Here is a 14,854-nt window from a genome sequence, read left to right as displayed (position 1 = left end):
TGTCATTTATTCCTTAGGAGTATAAAGTTAATAATCATAGCAAAATAAATGGCATCAGGTTAACGTCAAGGTTATTTTTGATAATGAGCCAATGGCTGTGTGTTATCCACCACACTGAACATAGATGTGGCAACGGGAGGTTGGCGAAGTTGCGTCTTACACTGAGCTCACACCTCATTCAGTAGGCTGCCGCAGACGGTGAGTGAGTCCCATGTACGCAGAGCCAAACTCTAAATTCTTTACGTTTTAAATACAAAGTGAACTCTGCTTTGTCCCTGCCTAGATAAATAAACACTATAGTAATAATCATTCAATCCAAAGCTATTGAGGTCCAGGTCCTACAGATTTCTCATGCTTCCTTTTCGTAGGAGCCAAGCGGAAACATCAAAGCAAACTGTTGCATTAACAATCTAATTTACTGACAATTCCCACTTACAAACTCAGGCCGGAAAATAAATATTTATAGAAAATTGGCGCCAAACGTCAGTTATGTCATTAAGTTTAATGAACTACTGAGTAGTTACTTTTGTCCTGAATAAAACCAAGCATACATTTAGGCCTTCCACATACACAAACCATGTAGTCTAAATACGTACGAAATGCTGAAAATCAATTAAAATTTTTTATTTTTTTTAAAGAACACAATGGTCAATAAACACAGACATCGTTCCTTTTCTGATGCATGGTTGAAACCAGCTAAAAGGTGTGTTCAAAACAAGACAAGAGAAGAACCTGGCAATAAGTACATCTAATACAAAATCTTATTCAGAATTTATTTCCCTCTATAAAACTCCAGCTGTTTTCATATTTCAGAGGGACATAAACCCACCACAGGACAGTGTGATTAGGTAATTTTTCTTCCTTAAACATTAGGGCTAGTCCTTGACATGATTGACAGGACCACCATTAGAGAAACAGGGAGTAGGTTTTATCAAATGCAAAAAACAAAACCAAACCCAAAACAAAAACAAAACACTGCCGTGTGTTTATTTTGGTTCTCCAGTCAGACTGACCACATTGCAATTTGCATTTCATAGAAATCACTGCCCTAAGATGAAAGGCAAAGCCAGCAGAAAAACAAATAACATTATATTTCTGTTATGAATGACTGTAAAAGGCAGATGATAGAAGACAGTAAAGTTAAACAATCAAAAATGAGTCAGTGTACTCATTTATTTTTAATGAGAAATTGACAATTTGAAATATTTAGGTGCTCATACATTGTCAGATCAAAGCAAAACAAACAAAATTAAAAAGCCCTTAATGACTATACACATGACACATAAAACCCCTAAATGCATGGCCATAATAGAATGCAAAAAGTGAAGTCAAAGTGTTGCAACTACACTCATCAGGGCAAGAATAAGACAAGCAGCAATGAATATGAAAGCAGCAGCCCATCCTCATGGCCCCTTGGCCAATCAGATGGTGCGTGTGTGCGTGCGTGTGTGTGTGGATGGAGGACTTTGCATTCTTCAAGCAAGACAGGGAGGATGACCTCAGCTCGATGGTAGCCTTGAGTCCATCTGAACAAAATCATCTTTGGATTCAACTCAAGTTTCTTTGAAGCAGCACACCTGGTGCAACCTCAGCTACAGAAATGCAGATTTTATAGAAATCCTAATATGTGTATTAGCACAGGGTATACTGCACTATATTACACTGATCCAAAATATTAACAGGCTGTTTTCAAAACACAACAGCAAACAGTTGCAGTGAACTGATTTTTATATTTAAGCCAGTTTAAATCAATACACATTAAATTCTAAAGCACTCATCTTTGTAATACTAATACAATGGAATTTTTGGAATGTGAGGCAATGAATCAAAGATTAAAGCAAAAGATCCCTCAAAAATCCAAAAAAACCCCAAACAGTACAAAACAAAACAATGTAAAAGGAAGTAGAACTGTGAGTGTAAAACAAAGCAGAGTCCATTACTCTCTGATACTTTAGTGTCAAAAATTATGGCATATAAAATAAATTATATTACTTACTGTATCAGGTTTTAAAAAAGTTCTTAGCTATTGAACTAGAAAAATTAAAATTCGTCATGTCGTACTAATGCTTCTCCAAAGTCAGTTGCTTGACTTCCCACAAACAAGTCATACTTGTTGAGTATTTCCTCTTTGGTCAGTTTGCCATCCTGAAAGAAAGGATAGCATTAATTAAATTATAGTTACCAAACCCAACACATTAAAAGGAAACATGCTTCTGTAAAGCATAGCAACAAGTTTTTTTCTTGTGCTTCAAGAAACTAAATGAATAGAAATGGATTTAGGAAGAGAGCTTAGAACAGTTTTTCCATGTTCCTTATTTAAAAATATGGCTGGACCTTTGACAAACCACCTCTACTGTTTAATTACTAGATCACTGTTTTTCAGGTTTAAGTTTAAGTCTTCAATCTTTTTACTTAACCCTGATGAACTTCTTACTGCACCTGTCCTAACCCACCTTGTTGGCATCTGACTCATAGAACAAGTGCTTAGCCTCAGCCTCTGCATGGTCATAGTCTGAGGGCAGTATCCAGTCCATTGTCTCCTCTTTGTCCATCTTCCCGTCCTTATTTTTGTCTCGGAATTCGGAGAACTGCTCACGCTCTGTAGCTACCCATTCTGGTTCGTCCATCTCATCTTCATGGTTGTACATGTCACCTGTCATTCAGACACAAACACAAAGCTGTGACTAAAACTGGGCTCCCATCTTAAAACATTCCTGCTTTTACCTTCCTGTTTTTCAATGTCAATGAAATGTATTGGGGTGAAATCTGGATTCCTAGAAATTTGCTCCTGGTTTTAATGCAGTTTTGACCATCCCAGACAATAAAGTTGCCTGTTTTATTATTTAGTTAATCTTGTCTCACCACTTACCAATATATTCATCCAGGTCAATAAAACCATCCCCATTTTTATCAATGTCCTCTATGGTCTCCTAATAGGAACAAAGGTAAGACAGACACTGGTGAAAGTGACATCAGGAAAACACAAATGAAGATATTTTAGCACTCCAACCACCCTTAGATTAAGAGCTACTCTTCTGCATTCCAATTACCTCAAAGAAACTTTTTGATTTAGAACCTTATATAATAAAACCAATACATTCAAAGACTCTGAAAGATTTTGTTAAACCTACCAGCACTACAATTTCCTTCATGTGTTCATATTCCTCCGGGTGAAGGAAGGCAGTAAACTCCTCCTTATCTGCAATATGGTCTTCGTTTCTGTCCGCCATCTTGAAGCGGCGCTCATCTCTGGTCATCATCTGCTTGTAGTTGTAGCCATCATCTGGCTCAGGATCATCTAATAGGGCACATATAATTCGCATCCACTAAAATGGCACTTACTTTAGCCAAACACTATTCAAAAATGATTGTGTGCCCACTCACAGTTGGACAGCAATAACATTCTACAATTATTACAATGCTATAACATTCTTAATAATAAAATGCTACACATTCTTAAACACACCTAGGTAGGACCCATATGTGACATTTTTGTACTCATCCCAGGAGATCACGCCATTATTATTCATGTCAAAATCCTTCCACTGCCTCTCCACGTTGTCATAGATGTACTTCTTCTGAGCTTTTTTAATCCACACCTTTAGCTCTGTCTCTGTGACAAAGCCATCCTGATTGTCATCTATCTTATCCACGATTTTGCTGAGGAATGGAAAGAGGAAGATGGTGACATGCTGTGCAGAGGAACAAGCTCCCTCTCACCTAAGCCCAGATTTATTCAGATTCTATCTCACAGAAAGATGATCGCAGCTTCTCACAGGCGATCGGCTACCTTGACAGTCCTCACCCAAGCCTGTCCTTGCTCTCCTCCGGGGTCAGGTCATCGAAGGACTTTGCCGTCTCCTCGCCAAGGAAGGCACCATGGTCGTAGTCAAAGTTCTCAGCGTCATTGTGCTCCTTGCTGCTGAGTGGCATATCGTGGTGCACACGCTCCTTCTTCTCTGTGGGCTTGCTGGAGCCGTAGACCACACACAGTGCAAAACACATCAGCAGAGGGCGGATCTCCATCTTTGACACCGGAGCTCTGTGGCATGACAAAATTCAGCAAGCAGACATATAGGTTTAACCATAGATAAAATGACAAACAGTCTTCCATGGGTATCTGTGCAGTGATGAACTAATTGCTAACTTAGCTCTGGACAGTCTGACCACCAAGGTCTCAACTCCATAAATTCATACACTTAATGTAATTTTCTAGTGACAGGTATCTAGATTTGTGGTGAGTGAAACAGCCCAGCTGTGGTTGAAAAACAGGTATCAAAACTGGTACCTACTTTACCCCATCCATTTTGAATCAAGGTAATTTTTAAACCTGATGGTATTTAAACGTTTTTTACTGTCAGGTTTAAATACCATTAGGCTTAATTTCATTTGTAACCTCACATTTCCCAAAAAGGGCATAGCAGTCTACTTAACTAGCTAGTGTCTTGAGTAATAATTGTGTAAAATGGGATAAAATAAATAAGTTTTCAATATTCAGTAGAGCGCAGCACCCAAGTTCTATGTAATGGTAACATGCCATTTGTAATAAAAGGGTAAGTAAGTAGCTTAACGGTTTTCTAACAGTTTACATACATCGCTTGCAAAACAAATTTGACAGTAATTACAAGAGCCTCAGCTAACTTGCAGCAGTATACATCACGACCTCCCAAAGGTTATGCCCATCATGTCTACAATGTTCTGCATGTTTTCAAGTGTTTACAGAGAGGTCAAAGTTACCAAATATAAAACGGCAGTCCACAATCTAATAGAAACAGCTAAGATAGCTAGCCAGGCACCACTGGCTAAATGTCTAACAAACGAGAGCAGGACAGTGGATTATCTACATATCTAATAACCAAACTGGCTTCAATCTAAAATATATGGTAACTTAGCTAGATTCGCTAACGCTAGATAGCTAGTAAATTAACTAGACAGGCGCCTACAGTCTCTGAACATGTAATATTTTTCAAAAGAAAAACATGCAGAATGAAGGACAGGACGAGTAGCTAAAGAAAAGACATTCTCTAAATGTGCCTGATCAGATATGTAGTGTTAGCTAGCAAGAACGCTAATGCAATAGCTAAGAGTAAGAACAGCTAGCTAGCATACCGTTAGTTAAACGGATATTTTAACATTTGATAGGGTAGGTAGCTATCTAGTTAATAAAAACTAGCTAACAATTTGTTCTTCAAATACCAAAATCATATTACACTGTAACTGTAGCTAAGGATAGTTAGGTTAATTACTCACGAAGTAAACCGAGCGACAGTATATAGCTAACCACCTACGTGGGCATTTAAAAGGATACCCGACCACAGAAGCCCCTGACTCCTATATAGGGGTTAAAAAAAAGTCAGGGATCCAATCATAGCCCAAACAGAGTGTTTCAATTCGCTCATTGGTTCACTTCTGCAACCAACATCGGAAGTTCATTGCAACACAAACTTTACGTACTAAGTTTTGATTGGTCAATCTTTTTAATGCGGCCAATCAAAACCCAAAAGTAGACATCGATTAATAGACCGTTTACATCTTTTTAGCTTTGCGAGTGTTCGTCGTATAATATCTGATTGGGTACGACTTGCCACGTCCCCAAATTTGAGATGGATACTGGGTCTCCTTTCCGTGGTTCTCGCTGAGCCTAATGACTATCATAGGTTTGGATTTCATATTCAATCATGTGTGACAAATATCCCCAATGATCTTCTTAAAACATAGCCTTTACATTAAAGTATGAACATGTTTTTGACCTCATATGGAACCTTAGTTCCCTCAGTGTGTGCATAAACAAGTTTTATATATACTCACACCAGCCGCTTGGTCCCAACACATAACTTGTGCCTATAATAACTCACCACTTCTATATGCACTGATTTTATATGCATAATGTAGCATTGTCACAGAAGAAGAATCAGAAGACACTTCTGCTTGAGAATAGCTCCTTTACTTCAGGGCACACAAACAGAAAACAAGCTGAGAAATACTGACTAAAAGGGGGAAATCAGGGAAAGGATCACACAACATGAAGATTATTAGCACATTTTCAGCATGCTAATAAACAGTAAACGACAAGCTAGACCAGACTAAACTTACATACACTCATAATATGTTTAACTAACATTTAAGAAATGTTCAAATTTAAGACATTTAAATTGATCTAATTAATTATTCAGGGAGGCACAAAACCATCTTTGTCTATCTCTGTTGGTGAGTGGCAGACGCCACATAGCCTCCCCTCAAGGGTCAGCACTCCACATAAACCCCACACATTACCTGATGTGCACGGACATGCACCGCTCATGCTGCGGCCTCTCCACAGACGTTGTCCTGCGGGGTGCTCACTGCCCGCTCCTTGGCAGCAGGTGGCCCCAGGCTTCCACCTTGACCAGAAGCTGCCTTCTCCCTCTCAATTTATCCTGACTTTTTGCTTCTTAAACATCTGGTGAGCAGCATGTTGCTGTGATCTGCTTTCTGCCCAAGCTGCACTCATTGCAAAGTCTGCAGTAGCAGCTGATCTTCCTAGCTGTGGAGTTGACGCTGAGAGTGGCAGTGGTAGCTCAGTGGTTAAGGTACTTTACTAGTAATTGGAAGGTTGTCAGTTCAAGTCCCACCACTGCAAAGTTGTCACTGTTGGGCCCCTGAGCAAGGCCCTTAACCCTCAATTGCTCAAGGTGTATTTAGTTATAATTGTAAGTTGCTTTGGATAAAAATGTCAGCTAAAATGTAAATGGTTGTTCATTCTGGAGGCTGTTTGCTCCTCACTGAGCAGCTCTTTTTCTAAACTGGCTCAGCTTTGTTGCATTGACTGGCACAGTGTCCTCTCTTCCAGCATGCTTCTCTGATCTCCATGCAGTCTTGTTTGTGCAGAGTATGGCTCCCAAGTGCCTTCACCATTGTAGAATGGTAGGTGGATTCGTGCTGTCTCTGCCATCATCATCATCATCTTTTTTCATGGAGCAAGCCAGGTTCCACTGATGAGCCTCGTGGTGCTGCTCTCGTTGCCGACTTCCCCAGCCAACCATTCGCTCTCATCTGACTACCCACATCAGGCAGGGAGCAGATATACTATACTTTGGGATACCCCTTTCAAGTTGTATCTTCTTCATCATCCACTCCTGAATTATTTGATGGGCTGTGAAACTAGAACTAGTTTTGTGTCTTTATTCCTTTTCTAGCATAGTATAGAAGAAGAGTACTTGACAAGGGCTCCTTTATTCTAGAGCTCATACATAGTATGCAAGCAGAACAGAACTGACAAAAAGAAGAAATTGAAGTTAACCAAAAAGAACACACAACATAGAGATAGTAGACACAATTTCTAAGTATGTTAATAGACTAAACAGAAATACACATGCTAGACTGAATGAATTAAACACATACACATAACATTTGTAACTAGCATTTAAGATGTTAAATTTAAACTAATTACAGTATGCAGGCAGGCACAAGGCATCATGGGAATCCTTGCCATGACCTTCTCGCGCTCTCTTTCTCTGAAGTAGTGGTGGATAACACAATACAGTTTTTGCAACATCAAGTATCATTTACAGCTTGTCAGGCAAACTCATTCATCTGCTTTGTTCATTGCTATTCGGTTTCTGATCACAGACAGGCCCACTCTTGCTCAGATCTCATTCCCACTTTATAAATAACAATGTGTGAATACACAAAGTGTCTGAGAAACAGAATGCTTCAGACAGAATAAATCAGTTCAGGAATCCCTTCAAATGAATGTTAATGTTTTCATAACACTTGACCATGCTGGTCCCTAGTGCTAGAAAAATATTCACCTGCCCTGAAACATCAACTCTAGTAGGAGGTTGCCGGCTAAACAGAGGTAAAAGGAATCTTGACTTTTAATATATAAGCCCTTTCAGATTCAGATTAAAGATGATTACTTCAAATCTAAAGAAAATACATTATTGACAATATTGACAATATTATATATATTTATCTGTATATATATATTTATCTGTATATATATTTTTTTCTCTATGCACCCCTGGTTCTCTTCCTCAGTTTGGACAGAGCACTCTCCACCATTTCACTGCGTGTTGTACTGTGTATGACTATGTATGTGACAAATAAACCAAACTTGAAACTTGAAACTTGACAAATAAGAAAAGGAGAGGTAACAAATGTGATTAAAAAAATGTAAACCAAATAATTAATTATACCAGTAATTATACTTTTGTCAACGCATTCTTGATTTAATCTAAAGAGTATGTTAAATATTACATAATATGTTAGTAAACATACACCAGCCAAGAGTATGTTTAACCACTGTCAGGAGCAGAGGTAGCTTAGCAGTTAAGGTACTGAACTAGTAATCAGAAAAGTCACTTTGGATAAAATTGTCTGTGAAATGCTAGAAATGTAAAGCATTACACGTTTCCGGTGATCAGGCCCTGGATGTTGAACTTGTCAAGCCGGTTCATCTTGGCTGAGACCTACTTTAGGCCAAAAGCAGAATAGCCTGAGATTCAGAGAGTCAGACTCACACAGTATGCTTTTCCATGGTCTTGTCTGGCTATAAGACCTTAGGTCTGGTATAAACGTAGTGATTTCGATGTTTATATTGTATAGTAAGATGATCTAAATGAGGCAATGTTCTGAGCATAGACACACAGACACACCAGTGTACATTTATTACAGTGTGTAATTTGTTATATTTACAAAAATCTACAAAAAAGAAAACATTTTACTGAAATGTCAGCAATGTAGCGTAATATTTCTTTATCTTACTAACATGAATAAGAGACATAAACAAATGTGAGCAAGAATCATCTTTAACAGATTAGTGTGGTCCATGGTATAACAAAACTCAGAAACTGGCCAATTCCACAAATTAAAAAGCTGCTATCTGATAAACAACATGTAGTCTGTCAACAGGCTACTGTTGCTTTTCTGCAAGTTTGTCTTTAAATCATACGTGGTAACAGTTCCATAAGGATTTCTTGTCGTATACATAGTTCATCCAGTGCAAGGCTATATTTAAGCCGTAGGCTACACATAGCTCAGAAGAGTTATACCCAAAACTCAAACCGAAACGTTCATTTAAGTCCAATGTGCTTTGTAGCCTTATTCCTGATCCGAGGCACAGAGACATCCATCGCAGTGCAGTCGCTTGATGTCCACTGGTTCTCTGCCTTGGTGTACATCAAACCCCCAACAGAATCAACTATACCGTAGATCGCCGCTAAAATCGAAAGTGCTGTCCCAATAAAGTACCACTCCAGCAGGTAGACCACAGGCATGATCACGGCGCAGAGCTAGGCTACCTAAAAGTCAGAAACAAAAATCCCGGAAGGACATCATTTGAACGGAATATAAAAACACGTACCAACAAAAATCGTTCAATAAAACGTAAGATTCTTACCTTCCCAAATATATAAGTGGGTTACTGCGATGTTCAGAATTCAGCACAACGTAAAATCTGTCCAGTGTAGTTCCTGGATTTTAAGTGGGATGGGAATATGACATCAATTGTTGAATCATGGGAATTTCCGCGGCACTATTCGTTATAATATTGCAGTTAATGGCCATATTTAGCCAGCATGTAACCTTTGATTAATAACTGTGTGTACATAATTGTGATTCAAATTTTACATTCAAAAAGTAGAAAAGCCATTTAAAAAGAAAAAATAAAGAGGAGAAAAATTAATGGTATTGTCTTAACATAAAGGTTTTCAGACATTGGCTATTAGAAGCATTTAATCTAATTACTTTTAGGGTAACGCTAAAAAGCAGCCAATTTGTCATCTGTCCTTAAGTACTAATGACTTGATCAGGTAAACTGTAAAATGTTTCGTGCCCTCTATAGATCAAATGAATGAAGCAATATGCCACAGAAGATGGCAACCAGAGAGAAAACATGATGTACTGCAAAAAAAAAGGAAAGAGCTTCATTCCTCCACCACCGATGCTATATCTGCGCAGACACGAGGTAGTTTGCAAAGTAATAGCATTTCTTATTGCATGTGAAAGATGATCGTTTAAATTCTCCATTTATCTCTCTTGTAGTAGTCCAGCGAAAATGCAGAGAAAGCGAGAACAACAAACCAAAACCTGAAAAAATAACCGTTAAGTCACACACTTTGAACATTTAACTAAATGGCCTCGGAAGTCTCATTTTCATTATTAAAATTTTAAAAGGCAAATTGTTCATTTTACAATAATTATTTGTGCAAGAAAATAATATTTTAGTAAACAGAAACCCAGGCATCGTTTTATCGAAACATTAGTTTCACTTTCAGCTTTTCATTCTATTGAATGTCACAGCCAGTTCTCACTTTCTTGGTACTTACCAAAAGTCATTTTTCACATTGGCAGACTCTATGCATCTACTGGGTATTACTGTATCACTTGCTTCATAGGTATATTATCATATTATGTTGATACTTATAATAATTGCATCATAACACTGTTAAATTTGTCTGTAAACATATATATTTTAATCCATTAAAACATTCTGCAAATAAGGAAAAACACTGAATTCTTACATTTAGTAATTAGGTCAGACATGGTATATTAAAACTTTTTAATCTAACAGTGCAGGAAAAATTTAATTAGTTAAGAAGCATGTGCAGGGCTAACAGCAATGCTTTAATTTAGCTGTAAAAATCTGGTTCAGTAGTCACCTGACAAAGCACACTACCACACATAACGACCACCCAAACTAACTCAGTAGCTGAGCACATCCATGCCATGTGGCTGGGTCTGACAGTTGCCATTTAGAGAAAAAGGCTTTCCACATGAGACTCATCTTCACTGTAACCACATGAAGCATATAAAAGTAAAGCTTACCAACAGCAATGAATCAAACTCTTTTTAGTTCTCCCCTAAACACAGTTTAATTGTTCTCAATGTCCAGTTGCAGTAGGTCCAAATGCTCTTATTACTGTTTACCAAGCTGCAGGGCAGTAAGAGCCTCTGTACATTTAAAGAGGATTTTCCATGGCCAAGGTGCTTAAGCCACTTCAGTTCTCTGGCACCTGCAGATGAGCCTATTCAGGTGGAGTCTGTGGAGATGGAGCAAGCATAGTACCATCTCTATTTGTGAACATTTTACTGATGTTTTGCTTGCTACTTTTAAAAGTGGACATAAGCTACTGCACTTTAAGAGGAATTCTAAGCTTGGCATGATTTCAGGCACATCATGCACATAAACATACACACACACATAGGGGACATTGTGACAGTGTATCAGTGCCATTTCTAGGTTCCCTCCACTTTACAATAATTCTCCAATCCTCTTTGAGAGAGTGACGTGTGAGCCTGACAAACACATAAACAACTGAGCCAGAGAGGGAGAGCAAGCGAGAGAGAGAGAGAGATAGTGTGCTTGCTCTATCTCACTGTCCTAGCCTTCTGCTCCCAGCTTGAGGGACCCGGAGGTGGGACTATCTCCACAGCAACTCTCTCATATCTGTGTGAACAGGTGTGCAGAGCAGAGATCCTCAGAAGGCTTCCCGTGAGAACCCGTTGCTAGTGTTCATCTGTGTAGCCTCCTCTCTCTGCACATGAGAGAAATGGGTGACGGATAAATGTTGAACTTCCCAAGTCTGAATTTTGAATCTTCCACAGCACTGATTTGAATAAGATTCAGATCATTTTTTATTTGCATTTGCACTGCATTGAGACCAGGCAGGCACAGAGAGGCACAGGTGCAGAGAGGCTGGATTGCAGAAGGGTGCGCTCCCAGAACATGACTCATGTGGAGAAGGCTTTGGTGGTTCCAGGAGGGGACCTTGGTCAGGCAGCTCACACAGCTGGATTAGAGGACAACACGGAGCTGTCTTTTGCACATACACTGGATCATCACCTTTGCGGAGTCTCTCATGGAAGCTGGCACTGGCACAAGACTGTTGCCCAGCGCTACACGGCCACCCGCATACAGGCAGGCTTTCCACCAAACAGGTAAAGGTCAAGGGTTGTGGGCTACAAAGCCAATGGAATATATCTAGTTATATCACTGCACAAGCGGTTAGGTTTTTCTATATTTAGCAGCTCCTTCCACTTTGCCTTGGACATGGTTTTACATACAATGTGCGTAAATGATCCTCAAGGCTGAAGTCTTTTTTTCCAGTAAATTCTGAGGGTAAGTGACCTTCAAGTGAAATCTTTTGCTGGTAAATTCCCATGACTTGTTGAGATTAAGTGATCACTAGTGATTCAAAATATTCCTCTTGGTAGCCAGTTTGTACATTATCATCACAGAACAGATAAGAAAAATTTGTGTATACATCTCTGGAAATAATCAAGAGCACTGTAAAATGATCAGGTTCTCTGGTTTTACTATTTAAGTGTTTGTGTAAAATTAACATTTTTGTTTTATTACATAAACTACTGACAACACTGTCCAAAATTCAAATAAAAAACATTGTTATTTAGAGCATTTATTTGAAGAAAACTAACTGGGGAAAATTAAAAAAGACCTTTCATGTTACCCATTAAATAAAATTTGATTCAGGTGATCACCTGATCAGTTTATATATATATATATACATACACTGTATATCATATCAAGTAGCATAAGGGGTGCTAATGCTGGAAATCAACAGACACTGGAATGGAATGGCTGTTGTACATGTGGAGATAAAATTTTGGAGTGGTCTCTTAATTTTTCCACTTGTTAGTCAGTGGTTTAAAATGCTGAGACCACAGAATTGACCTTTCAGAAGCCACTGAGCAATTTTTGGGATGTGCACAACAGGCTATCCCCACAGGTAGGCCAAGGCAGGAGAGGGCCTGGGCATGTCCAAATGTCAAGGGAACAATGTAGATCCATGTGCAAGAGCAGTCTGCAACGCATAAATATATGGACCTACATGTACAAGACAAGACAAGTGCATTCTGTCTCACCTTGCAGGATTGATTGCGCATGCTGGGAAATGGGCAGGCAGAGTCAACACTTTCAGAGCAGTTCTGGGCTGTGCAGCTGTTTTAAGATTGGACTCCTCTATGTTTTTTGTACTGAGTCTCCAGTCTATTAGGCCTTTTTTGCCTACTAGGGCTTCGGACATGAAAGTATGAAAATTAAGACCTGGAATTTAAATGTTGTCTCAATGTAGTAAATTCATAGCAGAGATAATGACTGATTTTAAATTAAACAATGAGAAGCAACATGAGATTTAGATACCTGGCCTACTTCTTTTATATTAATGCCAAATGTATTTTTCTAGCTGGTATTCTAGCTAGCTGGCTATTTACAGAAAATTAAACTTAGCTGTTATTACAAAAACTATCCTTCAGACAAATGGCTCCAGTTAGCTGTCTTAAATGCATTTGAGGGAAATAGCTCAAGTCCAGTCCTGGAGATTTTACCGTCCTTCAGAGTTCTAACCCTAATCTAGCCCACCTGACTCCAATATACAGATGCTACTGAAGCACTCGATTAACTAGAGCTTCCAGAGTAACCAGATCGGGGTACTGTTCACATTACACAACTCGCTGTCTTGTAATCGCATGCTGAAGTGCTTTGCACAATACATGGCATCGGCCATACGGGATAACACACTACAACATGTTTCACCATCCGACGAGTTTGCCTAACCTCCAAACTACGTTTTGTGACGAAAGACGCGAGAAATGACACGGAGAATGATGCGATACTATGCACATTTACGGCATTTAGCAGCACAAGATGGATTTTCTCTGTAAAGTAATATCGTTACATTTTTGGCATTCTCTCTCTCTCTCTCTCTCTCTCTCTCTCTCTCTCTCTCTCTCTCTCTCTCTCTCTCTCTCTCTCAGCTCCTCCGTCGGCCTCCTATATTTCGCATATATGTGAACGATGTACAACGACTACCCCAGGTCCCCCCCCCCAATTCCGTTGTCATTTCATGTAGCTCTACATCGCAGTCACTACCAGTCGTAAACTGGTCGCAACACTTTTCGCACTACATTATTTGGACTCGCCAAGAGGTCTTAGATATTTTTCAGGACTCTGCGTTCGGTCAGCGAGTCTCTCGGGTCGTGAACAATTCACACATAATAGGATAGGAGAAGGGTCGAGGGACGTTCGTACTGAGAAATCATTCTTCCGAAAACTACAAAGCTACGGCTTCTGCCAAGAACAAATCATAATAAAAAGAAGCTGATTAACACCGACTAATAATTTGATCTGATTATCGGCAAATAAACTCGACGAGTCCTGTTTTCCACCCACATACAGACAGCTAACAAGCTTATTGAATAAAACACATTTTGTTTTCTTAACAGGGCTTTGCATATAGAAAATAAAATGCTATTTTAAAAAATCTAGTTTTGGTTATGCACTTTGTAGTTAAAGAAGTTTTACTAGAAGATGCTGCGGTTAACTTTTGTGCGGAGTCATCACTGGTCTGACGAGCGAGAATCTCGCGTCTACTTTTCATATCGTGAGCTATTTTTTACTGCAGCCTGAAAAAATATAGCTGACCTTAACAAATCCGTGTATAGATATTGTTAATTGGTTTTCATGTTATTGATATTAGTGCTCTATAGTTATTGGTGCTTGACATCCGTTCTTTAAAATTTCACGAAATGTGCACAATAAGGCTTGGACGGTTCAAAATCACCGTTGATTAACATAAAAGCAATTTCACTACAGCAGGACACCGAGTAATGTATAGACTTTGGTCTAATGTGATAAAAATGGGAATGTGCTCAAGCACTGTACCAGGTGGAATAGGAAGCACTTTGGCGATTCTGAATTTATAACAACTGAAATAGGGTCTCTGCAATGGATGCAGACCTATAGAAAACGTTTAGGGTGATACCGGATAAAAATGTAACTCAAAGTATCTGTAGTAACAGTTACATCAGCTGACCGACAAGGGTTAAAACCATTCGGTCACCACGTGGATGCTAC

At 39.0% G+C, this 14,854-nt stretch overlaps 1 protein-coding gene and 1 long non-coding RNA gene across 4 annotated transcripts; both read right to left on the bottom strand.

The window, feature by feature from the left end:
* Positions 1-1,159: 1,159 nt before the first annotated feature.
* calua (calumenin a) lies at positions 1,160-5,325 on the bottom strand. Of its 3 annotated transcripts, none has more exons than XM_027014274.3 (7): positions 5,251-5,325; positions 3,806-4,042; positions 3,467-3,660; positions 3,132-3,298; positions 2,870-2,930; positions 2,454-2,653; positions 1,160-2,145 (listed from the first exon to the last, which is right to left on the bottom strand). In XM_027014274.3, exons 2-7 carry the CDS (start codon positions 4,024-4,026, stop codon positions 2,041-2,043), a joined length of 948 nt encoding a protein of 315 aa, XP_026870075.1. In that variant the 5' UTR covers positions 4,027-4,042; positions 5,251-5,325; the 3' UTR covers positions 1,160-2,040. The 3 variants fall into 3 exon arrangements, with proteins under 3 accessions (XP_026870075.1, XP_035379639.1, XP_026870076.1); XM_035523746.2 differs by having other exon boundaries at positions 5,289-5,312; XM_027014275.3 differs by having other exon boundaries at positions 5,110-5,251.
* Positions 5,326-8,625: 3,300 nt separating this feature from the next.
* Positions 8,626-9,598, bottom strand: LOC145657639 (uncharacterized). Its single transcript, XR_014123512.1, has 2 exons — positions 9,380-9,598; positions 8,626-9,281 (listed from the first exon to the last, which is right to left on the bottom strand). It is a non-coding gene; the product is annotated as an uncharacterized LOC145657639 (long non-coding RNA).
* Between the last annotated feature and the right edge of the window lie 5,256 nt (positions 9,599-14,854).

Source organism: Electrophorus electricus, chromosome 4 (assembly GCF_041902795.1).
Source record: "Electrophorus electricus isolate QZ-2024a chromosome 4, ASM4190279v1, whole genome shotgun sequence".
NCBI classification, from domain to species: domain Eukaryota; kingdom Metazoa; phylum Chordata; class Actinopteri; order Gymnotiformes; family Gymnotidae; genus Electrophorus; species Electrophorus electricus.
Note: the sequence above shows the minus strand (reverse complement) of the source record. Positions and strands in the feature narration are given on the sequence as shown.